Source organism: Sinocyclocheilus grahami, unplaced genomic scaffold (assembly GCF_001515645.1).
Source record: "Sinocyclocheilus grahami isolate Dianchi unplaced genomic scaffold, SAMN03320097.WGS_v1.1 scaffold1721.1, whole genome shotgun sequence".
Classification (NCBI taxonomy): domain Eukaryota; kingdom Metazoa; phylum Chordata; class Actinopteri; order Cypriniformes; family Cyprinidae; genus Sinocyclocheilus; species Sinocyclocheilus grahami.
Window position 1 is genome coordinate 126,952 of NW_015506900.1, and position 17,427 is coordinate 144,378.

General features: G+C 39.9%; 1 protein-coding gene across 2 annotated transcripts in view; it reads left to right on the forward strand.

Annotated features, from left to right (window-relative positions):
• Positions 1 to 12,900, forward strand: part of psip1a (PC4 and SFRS1 interacting protein 1a) — a 105,362-nt gene extending 92,462 nt beyond the window's left edge. For both annotated transcript variants that reach the window (XM_016258665.1, XM_016258666.1), the window contains 2 exons: positions 12,419 to 12,515; positions 12,623 to 12,900. In XM_016258665.1, coding sequence (XP_016114151.1) covers positions 12,419 to 12,515; positions 12,623 to 12,653 — 128 coding nt within the window. In that variant the 3' untranslated portion in view covers positions 12,654 to 12,900. The remainder of the gene's footprint in view (positions 1 to 12,418; positions 12,516 to 12,622) is intronic.
• Positions 12,901 to 17,427: the final 4,527 nt, after the last annotated feature.

The window sequence follows — 17,427 nt, forward strand, 5'->3', positions numbered from 1 at the left end:
GTGAACACAAAAACACAACAGTCTCTTACAGTCCTCTGAGTTGAGCGTAGTAGTCGGATGTAGTCCAGTTTATTGTCCAAAGAGCGTACGTTAGCCAGTACGATGGTGGGGATAGCCGGCTTGTGTGGGTTAGCCGCTAGCCTAGCCCGGATACCTCCGCGCTTACCCCTCTTCTGCTTCCTCTCGCGCCGCTTGTGGCGCCTCCGCTGTGGGCGAGATGCAGTAGTGGGGGTCGGTGATGGTGTGGGCCTCCGGAGCAGACCGAGATCCCGCAGCTCTTCGGCGTGCGCAGAGTTTAACTCTAAAAATGTGGTTCTGCCGACATCGAGCAGAAACACACGACTGTATGCACGCTTAATGACAGATAGACGCAACGAATACGTACAAAAACACTGCGACTCACAAGACAAAAAACACAAAAACACCTTTCTGTCGGAGAAAGAGAAGCCGCAGCGTGTGAACGCGCCGACATCTTGCGTATTAAAGCTTTAATCAGAATAAAACCGTATATTAAAAGCTAACAGAAGCAGTAGCATTTACAAATAACAGCGTATCTAAAAGTATGAGACAACAACAAACAAAAATCTTAGGCCTACCATTAAAAGCCGTGCTTGCACAGGTTCTGCGCGATCCTCTTCACTAATATCCTCTCAATTGGGCTCAAATTGATAAGCAATATAGTCATTGTTTACAATACAACCGGAGCACATGCCGCTATGTTGAGGGGCGGGACGTTTAAACTCGTGCTAGAGGCACTTTAGCCAATCACAACACACTGGACTAGCTAACCAATCAGAGCCCATCATGTATTTCTGAGGGAGGGGCTTCATAAAAGCAGGAAATGATCAGTTCAGAGGAGAAGGGACAGAGAGGTGTGGAATAAAAGTAAATTATGTGAAAAATAATGCATTTTTTAACAAACGAAGCATTAACACATGTTAGACTGCACCCCATAAACACAATCAAGCCTATAAAAAAAACAGTCAACCACCCCTTTAAACAATATTTTGCTAAATGTGTTTTTGTGCTGAAATCTTGCCTGGTTTAGGCCTGTCATGGATGGATAATGATGACAATAAAACCACCAGTAGGTGGCAGCAAGTCCCTGTTTTGATAAATGTTATTGAATTGTTCAAATCAAACGATTCGTTCAAAACGGCTGATTCAATTAGAAACGAAGCAAGCCTGCGTCCCAATGTGCAAACTATCCCATCCTAAATTCTATGTGATATTAGTCATTTTCAATACTATTAAGGCCGATATGGTGGATAGTCCTAGTTGATAGTCCACATTGGGACGCAGGGAAAGTGTCCATCTGAATGGACGGACGGTTCAATCATTATTGTGATTATTATTATTATTATTATTTATATTAATATTAAAAAGAAGAAGAAGTAGTAACACCGTGTTGCTATGCACTGTTGTATAAAATTAATAGCACATTTGTGCTCGCGCATGTACTGACATTCAGAAAAGTACATTGCAATGAATATAAAAACATAAAAACTCATACATGGTTATTTTTCCTTTAATTGCTTGAATTATAAGGTTATTTTACCTGTATTCTGACAGGCTTCATCACGCAGTGATGTGTAATAATGTGTATTTTACATAATACACATTATTAATTCAAAGGGGATGCTTTTTGACATTTTTTTCTACCCTCCCCTCTGAGGGGGGATGCCCTCCCCCCGCATCCCCCCTCAGTTCGAGCCCTGATTATAAGCTAATAACAAGGTGTATCATCATAAATGAGCACTTATTAATCATAAGTGGTATGTGCCATTAACGTACAATTGATCGATCATATACATTTTATTTTACTTTTATTTTACTAACTAGCCTATATAGCCTAAGTAACTTTGCAACTACAGTACATTTCAACAAACAAAGAAAGATACAAGGGACTACAATGGGAAGCAGGAAATGGGAACAAACTAAAAGTTAACATAATACCACAGTGTGAAGCTGAAAATGCACAGTATTTGTTACATGTAGCTAACATTTGATCCACATGCTAAAACATATTATAACGCATGGAAACATTTTCCACATGGGATCCACATGTTAAAACATATTATAACACATGAAAACATTTTCCGCATGTGATCCACATGTTAAACCCTATTATAACCAGTGTTGGGGAAAGTTACTTTTAAAAGTAATGCATTCCAATATTGCGTTACTCCCTAAAATAGTAACTAATTACATTACTTAGTTACTTTTTATGGAAATTAATGCGTTATATTACTTTTGCGTTACTTTCACGTTTTTAAATATAAGCAGGGCTTGATTGTTTTTAATATAAGAAGTTCTATTTATAGCAAATATAAAAGCCCTTTCACACCAAAAAGTGTAATGAATAAACCTCAGGCTGAAGCAAAAGTAAAATCACATCTGTACAGCAGAGCGCAGGAGAAGAAACACTCTTCAGCAATAAAAAACAAAGCACAATTGTTAGTTTCTCTAAAGTCATTTTTGCTTATTAGTATGGTTGAACTGGATCATCAAAGGTCAGCAGCAAAGATATTGGTTAATAAAATGGGATTAGATCCATTTGTGGTATTTAACATATTTAATTATTGCAGGTTTGCGTCATATTCTGAGTTTGCATTTCACTGTTTTAATTCATTTTGATGAATACTAAATCAGTTTTTTGTGAGTGGGATGAATTAATGCACATTCACATTTAGTCTAGAACTACAGTAACATCATGTTCACAAAGTGCACACAACGCCTCTACTCCCGATTTCTCCCAATATGGGGACAGGAGAGCTGTCAGTCAATAAATGGGAAAACAAAGTAACTGGCATTACTTTTTTGAAAAGGTAACTCAGATTAACTCAGATTAAATTCTTGTAAATTAAAAAAGTAATGCGTTACTTTACTAGTTACTTGAAAAAAGTAATCTGATTACGTAACTCGCATAACTTGTAATGAGTTATCCCCAACACTGATTATAACACATGGAAACATTTTCCACATGGGATCCACGTTAAACCCTATTATAATTCATTTAAATTCAATTGAATTCAAGTTTATTTGTACAGCGCTTTTCACGATACAAATCATTGCAAAGCAACTTTACAGCAAATTAAATTTCTACAATATTTAGTGGTAGCTTATCAGTGGTGACTGTCAGTCAATGTACATATGGCAGAAATGTATGGAAAAATCAATTAAAGACGTAATCAAACAGACGATGAACACTATTAACAGCAATTATTATATGATGCAATCAAACTTATAGCAAAATGTGATAGTTCTGTATGTTGTTTCAGGGTTGGCATCATCTGAGGTCCTATGAGGGGTTGGCATCATCTCTTCTCAGGTGTTCTGAATCCAGACTGTAGCTTGTGTAAATCCTAGTTACGCAAAAACAGAGAAACAAATAGAGACATAATTAGCATAGCTGCTGTTCCAACCAAGCAATATGTATTTGTTTAACACAAACTAAAGAATAATAATGTGCATTTGATCAGATATAACTGCAGTACAAGATTATGATATGCATTATTTGAATGCTTGGCCAAAGAGATGTGTCTTTAATCTAGATTTAAACAGAGAGAGTGTGTCTGAACCCCGAACGTTATCAGGAAGGCTATTCCAGAGTTTGGGAGCCAAATGCGAAAAAGCTCTACCTCCTTTAGTGGACTTTGCTATCCTAGGTACTACCAAAAGTCCAGAGTTTTGCGACCTTTGGGAGCGTGATGGATTGTAGCGTGGTTGAAGACTAGTTAGGTATTTAGGAGCTAACCCATTAAGGGCCTTATAGGCAAGTAATATATTTTGTAACTGATACGGAACTTAATAGGTAGCCAGTGCAGAGACTGTAAAATTGGGGTAATATGATCATATTTTCTTGACCTGGTAAGGACTCTAGCCGCTGCATTTTGGACTACCTGTAGCTTGTTTATTGAAGATGCAGGACAACCACCTAGCAGTGCATTACAATAGTCCAGTCTAGAGGTCATGAATGCATGAACTAGCTTTTCTGCATCAGAAAAAGGAAACATGTTTCGTAGCTTGGCAATGTTTCTAAGATGGAAGAATGCCGTTTTTGTAACATGGGAAATATGATTTTCAAAAGACAAGTTGCTATCTAATATAACACCCAGATTTTTGACTGTAGAGGAAGTAACCGTACATCCATCTAGTTGCAAATTGTAATCCAATCCACATGTTAAACCCTATTATAACACATGGAAACATTTTCCACATGTGCCACATGTGCTCTTATGTTGCAACATGTGGTGAAATATTGTCTTCATGTGATCACATGTGCAAAATATATGGACACGTGATCACATGTGGAAAATATATGGACACGTGATCACATGTGGGAAAATAAATATGGACACATGTGATCACATGTGGAAAATATATGGACACGTGATCACATGTGGAAAACATGTGAAATTCATGTCTCCAGCTAAGAGACAGCTGTAATATCAGTATCCAGCCTGATCTCATTGTTTATACGTAGGTATTAATACGTAACATTTACAAGCACAAAACTTACATTTTTGTACGTTTTTATTGATGCTAAAACGTACAATTTAGACGTATTTCAATGTTTAAAACGAACAAATCGCTACGTATTTTTAGCTAAAAAACGTAAAATATTTACTTATCTTTTATATCATTAAGATATTCGTATCAATGCAGTTTTTATCATTTTATCAATAAGCGATTTAGATTTTTAGACCCCTTAACCTACTGTCACGAATCCGGTCCGTGGCCTTCCAGCCGATTACCAGTAGAGGTCACTCTACCATTACATTGACTCTCACACTACACAGACTGTTACATGTCACTCCGGACTACAGTTCCCATCATCTATTGCACTTACACAGCTGAATTCACTGATCACACAGCCTTCACTAATCACACGCTCACCTGAGAGCCATTACTCACTCTATTTAACACCCACTCAGTTCATGTTCAGATCACCGAGTATTGTCGAGCGTTTTTCACTCCCCTAGTGTTAGCTGCCTTACCGAGCCGTTCCGTGTTTTCTGTTTTAGTCTCGTGTATTGTTCTGCATTTTCCACTCCCCTAGTGTTAGCTGCCTTACCGAGCCTAGTGTCTTGTTTTTCCTTGTTTTCATCATTTTGCCTTGTCTGTTTACCCGTGTTCTGATCACTGCCTGTGTACCTGGATTATCCCTCGAGGCTCGCCCAATTGGATACTGTTCGCCCCTGCCTGGACCTTTGCCTTGTACCTGGATTATCCCTCTTGCCTTGCCATCAATATACCTGTCTGCCATTGTCTGACCTATGCCTGTTTTTGACCACGCCTCTTGCGAATAAAATCTTGCAGATGGATCCGCACGCTTCCTGTGTTTCCTCCGTTACAGAATACTCGGCCACACAAGGATCTAGCAGTTTTTCAGAGGAACATTGGCCAGTTATGGACATGGCAAGGATTTTGTTAGCCCTTAGACAGGCATCACTAGAGAACTATGTTCACAAATTTTTTGATAGAGTTTTTTTGTGATGGCCTTAATCAACCTCTACGATCTGAGCTTATTCGATCTGAGGGTCCACGTTTGTCACTGAGTTGTTTTTTGGACTTTACTTTGTTGACTGTTGACTCTCTATTCACTGTGGGTATCGCGGAGGAACGCGACCCCGCACTCACTCGTGTAATGGCCCCTGCACTAGATTACACTCACAAAATGGCGGTCACAACAGCGCCCCGTTATGTGAAAGTTGATCTTCATGAACCAAGTCAAATCACAGTTGATCATCGTGAGTCAAGTCAAGTCACAGCTGATCTTCCTGAGTCCAGTCAAGTCACAGTTGATCGTCATGAGGCAAGTCAGGTCACAGCTGAACTTCCTGAGTCAAATCAAGTCACAATTGCTTGTCATAAGTCAAGTCAAGTCACGGCCAATCTTCAAAAGTCAAGTCAAGTCACAGTTGATTGCCCTGAGTCAAGTCAACTCACAGCAGATCTTCCTGAGTAAAGTCAAGTCATAGTTGATCGTCACGAATCAAGTCAAGTCACAGTTGATCGTCATGAGTCAAGTCAAGTCACAGTTGATCGTCATGAGGCAAGTCATGTCACAGTTGATTACCCTGAGTCAAGTCAACTCACAGCAGATCTTCATGAGGCAAGTCAAGTCACAGTTGATCTTCCTGAGTCCAGTCAAGTCACAGTTGATCGTCATGAGGCAAGTCATGTCACAGTTGATTACCCTGAGTCAAGTCAACTCACAGAAGATCTTCCTGAGTAAAGTCAAGTCATAGTTGATCATCACGAATCAAGTCGTCACAGTTGATCGTCATGAGTCAAGTCAAGTCACAGTTGATTACCGAGTCAAGTCAACTCACAGCAGATCTTCATGAGGCAAGTCAAGTCACAGTTGATCTTCCTGAGTCCAGTCAAGTCACAGTTGTTGTTCATGAGTCAAGTCAAGTCACAGCTGATCGTTGTGAGTCAAGACAAGTCACAGCTGATCTTCCTGAGTCCAGTCAAGTCACAGTTGATCGTCATGAGGCAAGTCAAGTCACAGCTGATCTTCATGAACCAAGTCAAGTCACAGTTGATATTCATGAGTCAAGTCAGGTCACAGCTGATCTTCATGAACCAAGTCAAGTCACAGCTGATCATCCAGAGTCACGTCACGTCACAGCTGATCATCCTGAGTCACGTCACGTCACAGCTGATCATCCTGAGTCACTACACGTCACGGCTGATCGTCAGGAGTCTTGTCATGTCCTCTCTGTTGCACCCAGATCGTCAAGGTCAGTCTTTCGGTATCCCAGTCTGGTATCTAGTGTGATGGATACACCACTGGTGTCTGCACGCACAGCTGGTATCCTGAAACCCACTCACTCTAACCCGTCTGTTCCTGAACTAATTCCCCTGTCTGAAGTGTTTCCCCTGATGGGGATCGCTTTTTGTTGTGTTTGGGCTGCATACACCACCACAGAACTCCCAGAGGTGGCAGCACCCACTATTAGGTCTCCAGAGTTGGCGGCTGAAGCTGCAGAATCTCCTGAGGTAGTGGTGCTCGCTGCTGTGTTCCCCGAAGTGATGGTGCCCACTGCAGTTTCTCCCGAAGCGGCGGTGCTCGCTTCAGCTCCTTGTGTGGTGGTGGCGCCCAGAAATGCACTTTCAACCTGTCATGTCAAGGTCGAAGGAACCTTTGCCGAACTCTCACTGTATCCTGAGGGCACTACTGTAGAGCCTCCAGAGGTGGCGGCATCCGCAGCTGAACCTCCAGAGGTGTCAGTAGTACCCACCTGTGAACTTCCTATTTGTCCTGTCACGGCTATAAAGGGCATCTGTGAACTCTCTGCCCGTCCTGTCACGGCTATGGAGGCCATTTGCGAATTCTCTGCTCGTCCTGTCATGGCTATGGAGGCTGTTTGTGAAAGAACTGTCTGTGCCATCCATGAGACCGTATATGCTCTGTCTGTCTCTTGTGTCTCAGTTTTCTCCAGGTCCCAGTCCCTACCAGGGAGGACTCCTGTTCCCGAGTATAGCCCACGGAGGGCTCCTGTTCCCGAGTTAAGCCCAGAGAGGGCTCCTGTTCCCGAGTTAAGCCCAGGAAGGGCTCATGTTCCCGAGTTAAGCCCAGGAAGGGCTCATGTTCCCGAGTTAAGCCCACGGAGGGCTCCTGTTCCCGAATTAAGCCCAGGAAGGGTTCATGTTCCCGAGTTAAGCCCAGGGAGGGCTCCTGTTCCCGAGTTAAGCCCACGGAGGGCTCCTATTCCCGAGTTAAGCCCAGGAAGGGCTCATGTTCCAGAGTTAAGCCCACGAAGGGCTCATGTTCCCGAGTTAAGCCCACGGAGGGCTCCTATTCCCGAGTTCAGCCCAGGAAGGGCTCATGTTCCCGAGTTAAGTCCACGGAGGGCTCCTATTCCCGAGTTAAGCCCAGGAAGGGCTCATGTTCCAGAGTTAAGCCCACGAAGGGCTCATGTTCCCGAGTTAAGCCCACGGAGGGCTCCTATTCCCGAGTTCAGCCCAGGAAGGGCTCATGTTCCCGAGTTAAGTCCACGGAGGGCTCCTATTCCCGAGTTAAGCCCAGGAAGGGCTCATGTTCCTGAGTTAAGCCCAGGGAGGGCTCCTGTTCCCGAGTTAAGCCCACGGAGGGATCCTGTTCCCGAGTATAGTCCCCGGAGGGCTCCTGTTTCCCTGTTAAGCCAAGGGAGGGCTCCTGTTTCCCCATCTCCAGTGTCAGCTCCAGCCCCGGAGCTCGCTCCAGTGTTGGCTCCAGCCCCAAGACTCACTCCAGTGCCAGCTCCTCGAAAGTGCTTTGCTGTGCCTGCTCCTCCAGAGCACCCTCCAGTTCCAGCACCCCATAAGCACTATCCTGATCCACAGTACCGCCCTGGAAGGGATCCAGATCCTCAGTTCTGCCCAGGAAGGATTCATGTCCCTGAGGTCTGCTCCGCCATGGAGGTCTTCTGCTCCGTTTGCTCTGCCCTGGCTAGCATTTTTCACTCCCCTAGTGTTAGCTGCCTTACCGAGCCTTTCCGTGTTTTCTGTTTTAGTCCCGTGTATTGTTCTGCATTTTCCACTCCCCTAGTGTTAGCTGCCTTACCGAGCCTAGTGTCTCAAAGTTCACACAACAGAATTGCGCGCTCTCTCTCTCTCTCTACCGTTAAGTAACTTGTGCATTGCTTTACTTCCTTGTTTTTGACGTATCCGACTGAACTACAAACTTTCCAGTGATGTCTGTGAGAAAGGTATATTCACTCGACAAGCTCACGCATCTGCGCCGCCGCGAGCTCAATCCACTCAGTGCGCTTTGCTTATCAACTCGCGCACATCAGCTATACAGGCGTTAATATTGAATGTTTAACATTATATTCATTGCATACATATACTTCGTAGACATCCTTAATCTCTAATAATTCCATTCTGCTTTCTGTTGTTCTGTTGTCGGTGTTTCATTGTCTGAATATGGCATTTATCCCATGCTGTGTGGTATCGGCGTTTGGTATGAGTACAGGAGCTCAGTATCGGTATCGTTGCATCCCTATTTATTTCACTTTGGAACATTCATTCACGGATTTGTGAAACTTACTAGAGAAGTATGACATAATATGCCTCTGTAAATAAATATAAGTTCCCGTCTCGCACACTTTAATGCCCTTTAAATATAACGTGTACGTTCCCTTGGAACTGGAATTTTGCTAAACTTACTAGAGAAGTGTGACATAATAGCCCGATACCGATACCAGTATCCCTAATTTTTATCATTTTATCAATAAGCGATTTAGATTTTTAGACCCCTTAACCTACCCCCAAACATAAAGTTACCCATTTTATAGCAAATATTAAAAGGATATAAAATGCAATTTACCGAAATATGCAGGAAAATAACCATTTTAGTTACAATATAGCATTAAAAATATTTTTATAGTCCCTAATCCCACTCCTAAACTATTTCTGTACAGTATAAGAAAAACATGACAGACAGATAAATGCAATTACAATCATTTATTTATTGCAAAAAGGTCAAAAGCATGTACCAAATTAATCCAAATGACGATGCGTTGCAGCCGCAGTCCTCTCTGGCGGAATACAGTAGGTTTGTGTGAGGTGCAGAGCAGAATTTAAGTTGTTAATCGCTGAAAATATTATCCAGATTATTTTCCCGATCCATTCCAACAACTCGTGAAGGCGCGCGCGCATCATTCAAACACACTTCACCAGAAACATGGCATGTCAGGCGAGAGCCAATGAGCGTTCGATTATCCTGACGTAAAACCTGTCGTTTGAAGCTGCAACATTTGAAGTTGTAAAGAGCGCGTCAGTCAGTGCGGGCTTTGCTGCTTACGGTCACTGGACTCGCTGCTCGGGATGGAGATGAAGATCACCGAATAAAGGCTTGGATTTGGCTCTGTTCCTCGCAGTCATATGGATTCGGAAGATTTGGATTACAGCGCACGAATAAAATAGTTTAATTTAGCAATAATGTTGCGTTTTTGGTGTATTTTATAGTTCTATTGTCAGTCACAGCATGTCGGAGAAAACGTGTTTTGTGGCCCATGGCAAACAAAGTAAACATTACATGACAAGTAAAGATTAAACGACTGGAGAAATTGTATTTTGTTTTAAGAGTTTAAAGTGTAGTCTTGTTTAACATTATGTAGGCCTATTCTTGGAAACGAGCTGTCAGCAGAAATCACAGAACAGAACAAAATATTATTTCATATTAAGTAAATGAGTAAATAATTTAATAATGGAATTGAAAACAAGGTAATTGATATGACAACTAAAAACAACAATAATAATCAAATTAATGCCACGATTTCAATATTCATAAGGATTAATTTTTAGGTGTCGTCAATACGTCAGTTTTGTATGTTTAGATGCTGAAAATACATCAGTATTGTATGTTTTAGTGCCTGTAAAAACGTAAGTAAATGCACTTTTTTATAAAAAAAATGTGTTTAGTTTAAACAACAGAAAGTGATGATAGAGATTCCAACAGAAAAACCAATGTGTCTGTGAACTACCCTTAAGCCACAAGTAACACCCAGATGCAGGCCTCTGGCTACCATGTCAACAAAGACAAATCATCAAGTTTAGACTGTTTTACAACCCAAAGGAATTTAGAAAGAGTTATATATCACTTCCTTATAACATGCATTGTATGCTTGTTATATTAAATTAAGTATAAAGGGCCACAAAACAAATGAGTAAGCTTCCAAACAAAGAAAATTTTCCCGCTTGAAATTACACTTTTATCATTGGTTAAGCCAAACTCAAGAGGTGTGACCTTTGCAGAAGTAAAAAACCCCTATCTTCAGACCCCAAGTGGAGAAAATGAGTTAGAGAGAAGATACATCTGGTCAGATTGCGACACCACAGGACTTAATTTTGCTTCAAGGGGACATTCTGAATTATTTACCTTGAAAAATACTTAACGTGGCTTAATGTCCTAAATAGGGTTGTCAACGTTAACACGTGATTAATTCAAAATCTTTAACGCATTAAAATTATTTAACATTTTGAAAGTTTTCAGTCCAATGAACCAGTAAGCAAATTAATTCAAGCAATCAGTTCAAAACAGCTAGAAAAAGGGAATCTAAGGCACTTCTTCTGGTCCAAAAGTTAAAAAGCCTTTATTCACATTTTGGCCATCTCAGTAATGAAAAAAAATAATGGCTAATAAGGTTGTATGCCATTTGTGATGGCTTTTTTGGTCTCTCCAAATGTCACAGACTAATATTACCAGTCATTTGTTTTATACTTGACACATTCTGAGGAAGGCTGAAGGCCGAAATGCATCAGTGTGCAGAGTTTTAGGTATTTTTAATGTCTATATTGAGATGGCTAGAATGTGAATAAAGGCTTTTTAACTTTCGGACCAGAAGAAGTGCCTTGGATTCCCTTTTTTCAAAAGTTGCTTCAAACCCAACTAAAGAGCACCTTCTAACCTACTTCACAAGGTCCTTTCAGCAAGTATAGCGCTTCAAGGTGCCTCCTATAATCAAAACAGCTCTAATCTAAAGAAATCTAAAGTGGATTTTACTTTAAAGCATGAGCTGTGTCATATTCTGTGATTGTTTCTGAAGAGCTTGAGCCCTCAAACATTGGGCTGTGAAATATCCCACCACTGTATGGCCAGATGATATGAAAACTACGCTTCTCAGGTGGATTCTCGGCTCGATGCACTGATCTCACATTGTATTTATGCACAGACAGTTTACGTTTACGTTGTTTCCATACACATTCAGGATAATGCTTTGATTTGTCATGCATATGTTCCTGTGTTTAGTAATTCTGACTGGATCTATGTACTACAGTATGTATATGCAGTCAGGTCAAGGTGGTTTAGAGTTTTTTTTTTTTTTTTTTGCATATCCATCTGGTCCTGTTCATTATTGCAACTTGTCTAAATGTAAACAAGCTCTTTGCTCTTGCACTGTACACATACAATGTGAAGTTTTTTTCTGTAATGTTTTGTTTTGTCATGGGCGCTTTGGTGTGTAATTTTATGAATTATATAACGTTTGGTGTCCAAGTGTCCTTTTTTGAAATTTCAATTTACCTTGGAAAAAAAAAAACCTTGACACCATGAAACACTTGCATTTGGTGTGAAAGACATCAGCGTTGTTTTGCTTTTTCTCCATGTTTTTTAAAAAATTTACTTAAAACCTAAAATAAATAAATAAACTAAAGCCGGAAAATGGATGTATGGAATTTCATGTAAAATAATAATGAAATAATAATGGTAAATAAATAATGATGCAAGGTCAGAAGACCCAACTAACACACTATACAAACAATTATATCTTTCTTTGAAAGTTTCTTTGGATAAAAATATATACATTTATGCTGCTAAATTTACAGTATAATTTTTGTTCAGCCAAAGAGCTTCTAATACATGTCCTTGATCACATAATTCCAAAGTATGTATATGAAAATGACTTTCTTTGCATGTTTACAGATACCAAGATTTTGAATGGAGAATTCAACCCTGAAGATGATGCTGAGACAGCAAAGGACAGATCAGGAGAGAATATCTTATCAGTGCTGAAAAACAAGTAATAAAACTTGTTAAAAATTTTGAAAATGTTTTTACATTTTCATGACAAGTCCAAAGCTGTTTAAATGATTTGCCCCAGCAGTATGACAAAAATCTTGTTTGTAGTGTGACTAATCCTTCAGAGGAGTCTGTCTGAAGATGTTTGTTAACCGAAGAACCACCAGTCTCAGCTGCCCAGTGGAAGATAATTTCCATATTGCCAGCATCGTACTTATTTTTGCCCACTCATCACATTAGTGATTTTAATCTCAATACATTTTAGTGATGTTTACAATACCTACTTAGTAGCATAATTGTGTTCAATTTAATTTTTAGCTTTATTCTGCTGTTCCATCTTTAAAATTGTCTCCCAAGTTTATTTGAATACAATCAAGTTTAGTTGATTCTTGTTTGTTTCAGCATTCATGCTCATAAGACTGCTTGTCATAAAACTTGTTTAGCCTTAATAAAGTTTACCTTTTTCATTTTTGTTTTCATTTATTTCCAATTTACTTCATCAGAATGGTTTAAAACTTGCTGAATTTTGTGGCATTATGTGAACCAACCACAAAAATAATGGACATGAAAAGCTAAATGGTCTTTAAAATGGTAGGCACTCTTATTGTTTGTGGCCTAAAATAACTGCCGTGGGAAATATGAAAATACAGAGCAATTTTTGGTGTACGTACAAGCCAGCCAAGTTGTGGATAAAAGGCACATGTCAAGGTCTAAAACTCAAACTGGTGTAACGAATCAAACATGGGAAATATGAATTATTCATAATAAATTATACCTAGTTATGATTAATTTTTTAGATCCGCTGTAGATATTTAGCTGACCTCTCAGGGTCAACTGTCTTGTCAATTCTAAGAACGTTAATTTCCTAGTTAATTTCCTGGTACAAAAGCTTGTAGCATAAATCTGCATGATTAAGTGACTCCAGTTATGAGCAAACAATGAACCACGTCAAGTGTGATACAAGTAAGGTTTTATTAACTACATAAACACTTAAAGTAGTTTAACATACTACATAAACACATAAACTGGTCTAACATACACACACACACACACGCATACAGTTGGTATAGGAAAGGGTTAAAGCTTAACTCAGTACAGAGAAGAGAAATAAGGAATGAAATTATGGAACCATTTGCATATTCAGCAGATTTACACCTGAGGGAAAAATCAGATTCTTAGTTCTTAATAAGACTAAGTTTGGATACTTGCAAGTTTCGTCTGTCTGAAAGAAAGGCTTGATGCAATCTGAAAGTCCCAGTAGGGCTCCTATTTCCCCTTTGAGCTGATTCGCTACGTACACTTGAACTAATTCCAAATGTTAGCCGGATCACTAAAATCACAGTTGGTATGCCCAATGCTCCATCTCAACTGGACTTTAGTTCGTTACTAACCTGACACAGATATGTTTTAAAAAGGACACAATGTGATCTGCTAATGTCAATAATTTCAGAGTGAACAGAATCAATTCAAATGTAACAATTTATTATTAGTCAGGTAAACATGTATTATGCCAATTATATAGTCAGTTCAGAGATATCAATCAATTCAATACATCAAATTATCAAAGATAAAGAGTAAAATAGGCATACCTGACCTCAGAAAGATACATATTATGGAGTGTATGGACACACTCAACACTACGGGCTCATCTGGCTACAAAAGCGCCCTGATCTTCTTGCAACATTTCCTTAAGTACTCAAACCAAGACAAACATCCTCCAAATAGAGAAAGGAACTAACAATTGGAATTTGCATTTATTATGTCCTGTCATGGAGAGTTTACACCCTTTAGGGACAGATGGTAATTTGCATGAAAGATGCTGGGAAAGGACACACCCTCTACAATAAGCAAACCATCTCTAAACTCTTAGGATCTTTATTAAAAAAGGCCCAATCCCAATTCTATTTTATACCCCTTCTCCTTGTCCCTTGAAACAGAGTGTCAAGGGGTAGGGATGAAAATATTCCGCTAAGAATTGGGACACCACTACTATGCCGTCAGACGTCATCATACGTCAATACACACACCTATGCTGGTGTGAATTAGAGCCTTTAATTATCGTTCTATATTAATGCGCTGCTTACTGACACACACACACACACACACATATCAGAGATCACGCAGCTCACACATCCAGGAGCAAAGATACTTGTCAACGCTGCCCCACGACTTTTATTAATAACAGTTTAAATACAGAATTGCTACATTATATTTTCCAGCAACAAGTGGATAAAATCGCTGTTTTTGAAGTAAACTCACTCTAAAAAGAGAAACAAAATCTCTCTCTCTTTCTGTCTCTCTCTCTCGCTCTCGAATTGGCAATATTTGAGAAAAGGGTTTAGCGATTTATAATTATTGGGGGGACTAGCCCCCCTCAATGTCTATGGTGGTTATCGCCCTGATCAGACATGAAAATATGTTGAGGCACTATCGTGCAGTCTGTAATGATATGACGTTAGCAAACTTTAGTGATTTTTTGCAAACATTTCTTTGAGTAACATGACCGTAAATATAAACTCACGATTGAAAGTAACATCAAAACAAATGATTACTTTTCGTTAAAATCTTTATTAATGCCCAAAAATGCTTACATTTATGTGTCTTTTTGTTCGCTCGCTCAGCCATGTTGCCGCTGTAGCCGGTTTATGCTGAGATAATTCATACCCCTTCGTTTGAAGTGTGGTCCCGAAAAATGGAAGGGCTAAGGGGTAGAATTGGGATTGGGCCTAAGGGTGCTTTCACACTAGCACTTTTGGTGCGCACCCGGGTTCGATTGACGTCAGAGTTCGGTTCGTTTGGATGATGTGAACGTTGTCTTCCGAACTCGGGTGCGCACCCGTGAACCATACCCGAGTCCGCTTAAAAAGGGTGGTCTGGGGTACGGTTCGCTGCTGATGTGAACGCAATCGTACCAAATCGCGGAAGTGAACCGCTATTAATGACGTATTATTTGATACAAATGTGTTTGTGTGTGTGTTTCACTCACTTTCCTGAGGAGCGTGACTGACGCGCTGCAAACAGAGAGCTGAATATCTCATTTCTGTTCGCCTTCAGCGTTCTTTAGAGCATTTGCAGAACATTCGTAAGACAGATGTAAGTGCCGTTATGTACAGATCGAAGCTTTGTAAACAAAACGAACGTTTCAAACGTTAATATATAAAAGTGCAGAGAACTGTGAAAGCACCCTGAGACATTTTAAATGATACCAAACATGACTGTGAATATCACAGTGAATGGAAGGATGGGTGGGGAAGGAAATGGGGAAAAAGGAACGTATACTGTAGGTGAGATAGAAGCTTTCCCGCATTATCTCTCTGTGAGATGTGGAAACAGATGCCTGTAAACTGTGTTTATATTGTCTGTATCTCGAGAGCTCAATGTGTCTGAGGTTCTTCCAGTCTTACAACTGTTTACCAGAGGTTGAATTTAGATTAGAGAAGTTGAGATCAGGGGCCTAATTTATAAAATGTTGCCTAGAAATGGTTGTACAATTAATTGAAAATAACATTACTTTTATTTTTTTATTTTTTTATATGACACCTATCGCGGCATTCCTATATAAGCTCTATTCCGTATTATTCAGCAGCTTTTCAGCTTGCTCGGGAGCAAATCAAACTGTTGCAGCGTGTTTCAGAACATCTGAAATCCACGTCTAAGATAAGTGAATGCTGTTTTAATCCATATCGCTGTGTATATTACCTGGTCTGCTAATAAAATTTAAAAAAAAAAGATGTTATCAGTTTTGCATCGTTTGCAGGAGCGAAATATTAAGCATATTTGCAGCAGCATTTACGCATCTGTGTCATACAGCTGGACTACACGTAGTCTAGATCATGTAACTTAATCGCTCTGAGGACACGCCGATAGTTAAGGCCATGAGAACAAGTTTAAATGAAACAAGCATTCTCGTGTATACGTTTCAACTGGGGTTGCTGTATTCAGTCGCTGCACAATCTCAATGTTACGGTTGTTTATTTCTAAGGTTGGTGTTTCATTAGCTGTGTGAGCCTCTGGTTCCTCACTTGCTGAGCTTGGGGTGATGCTTCCCCCATAAATATATTAAGCAACATTTCCTGCTAAATTTCTTATTTCATTCTCATTGTTTAATGCTATGTTGGCAAATATGCTATTGTCAAATATTGCTTGTTGTTCAGTAACATGTTGGTTTGCTAGGCACGCTGTTGCTTTAGGCTGGTGTATTGGTTGTATTTTGACACACTGGTAACATTAACCCTACCCAGTTAAACTTGCCACAGCTGAGGCTTGTTTTTAAATCTGTTTAAGACCGTCTGATATGAAACAGACTTGCCGCTTAAGGCTCATCTAGTATTGCTGTTTCATTAAACACATATATGTATGATTATTTCCATCAAGCTGTGTTTAAGTCCATGATATGCTGTTGCTTAAAGCTATACAGTGTATCGTAATGTGCTTGATACTTAACTTGCAGTATGTAGATTTTGCTACCAAAGGTGTTATTAATGCTAACGATCATCTGGATAGGGCAACATGCTGTTGCCTAAACTTCGGGTATCGACCATATGCTGTACTGCATTAAAGAGGCATGCTGCTCTTCTCAGCTGCTTATTAAAGAAGAGCACCCCTTCAATGCTTCTCTTCTTAAAGGGCATGCTGCCCCAGTCTATGCTATTTGCTTTGCTTTGCTTTAAAGCTATTAGGGTATTGGGATTTTGCTTGCTTGTTACGGCTTATCTAGTGTTCAGTATCATATTTGTCGCTAGACTTGCTTGTTGCTTTAAGCTATTGGTTGTTACTGCAAGTGCTGGTACTTGGTTAAACTTGCAACAGCAAGAAGCTAATGGTTAAGCTGTTGTTTAGGCCATCCGATTGTTCTTGAAATATGCTTGCTGCTTATGGCTCATCTAGTATTGGGAATGTTATTTCCTTAAGTT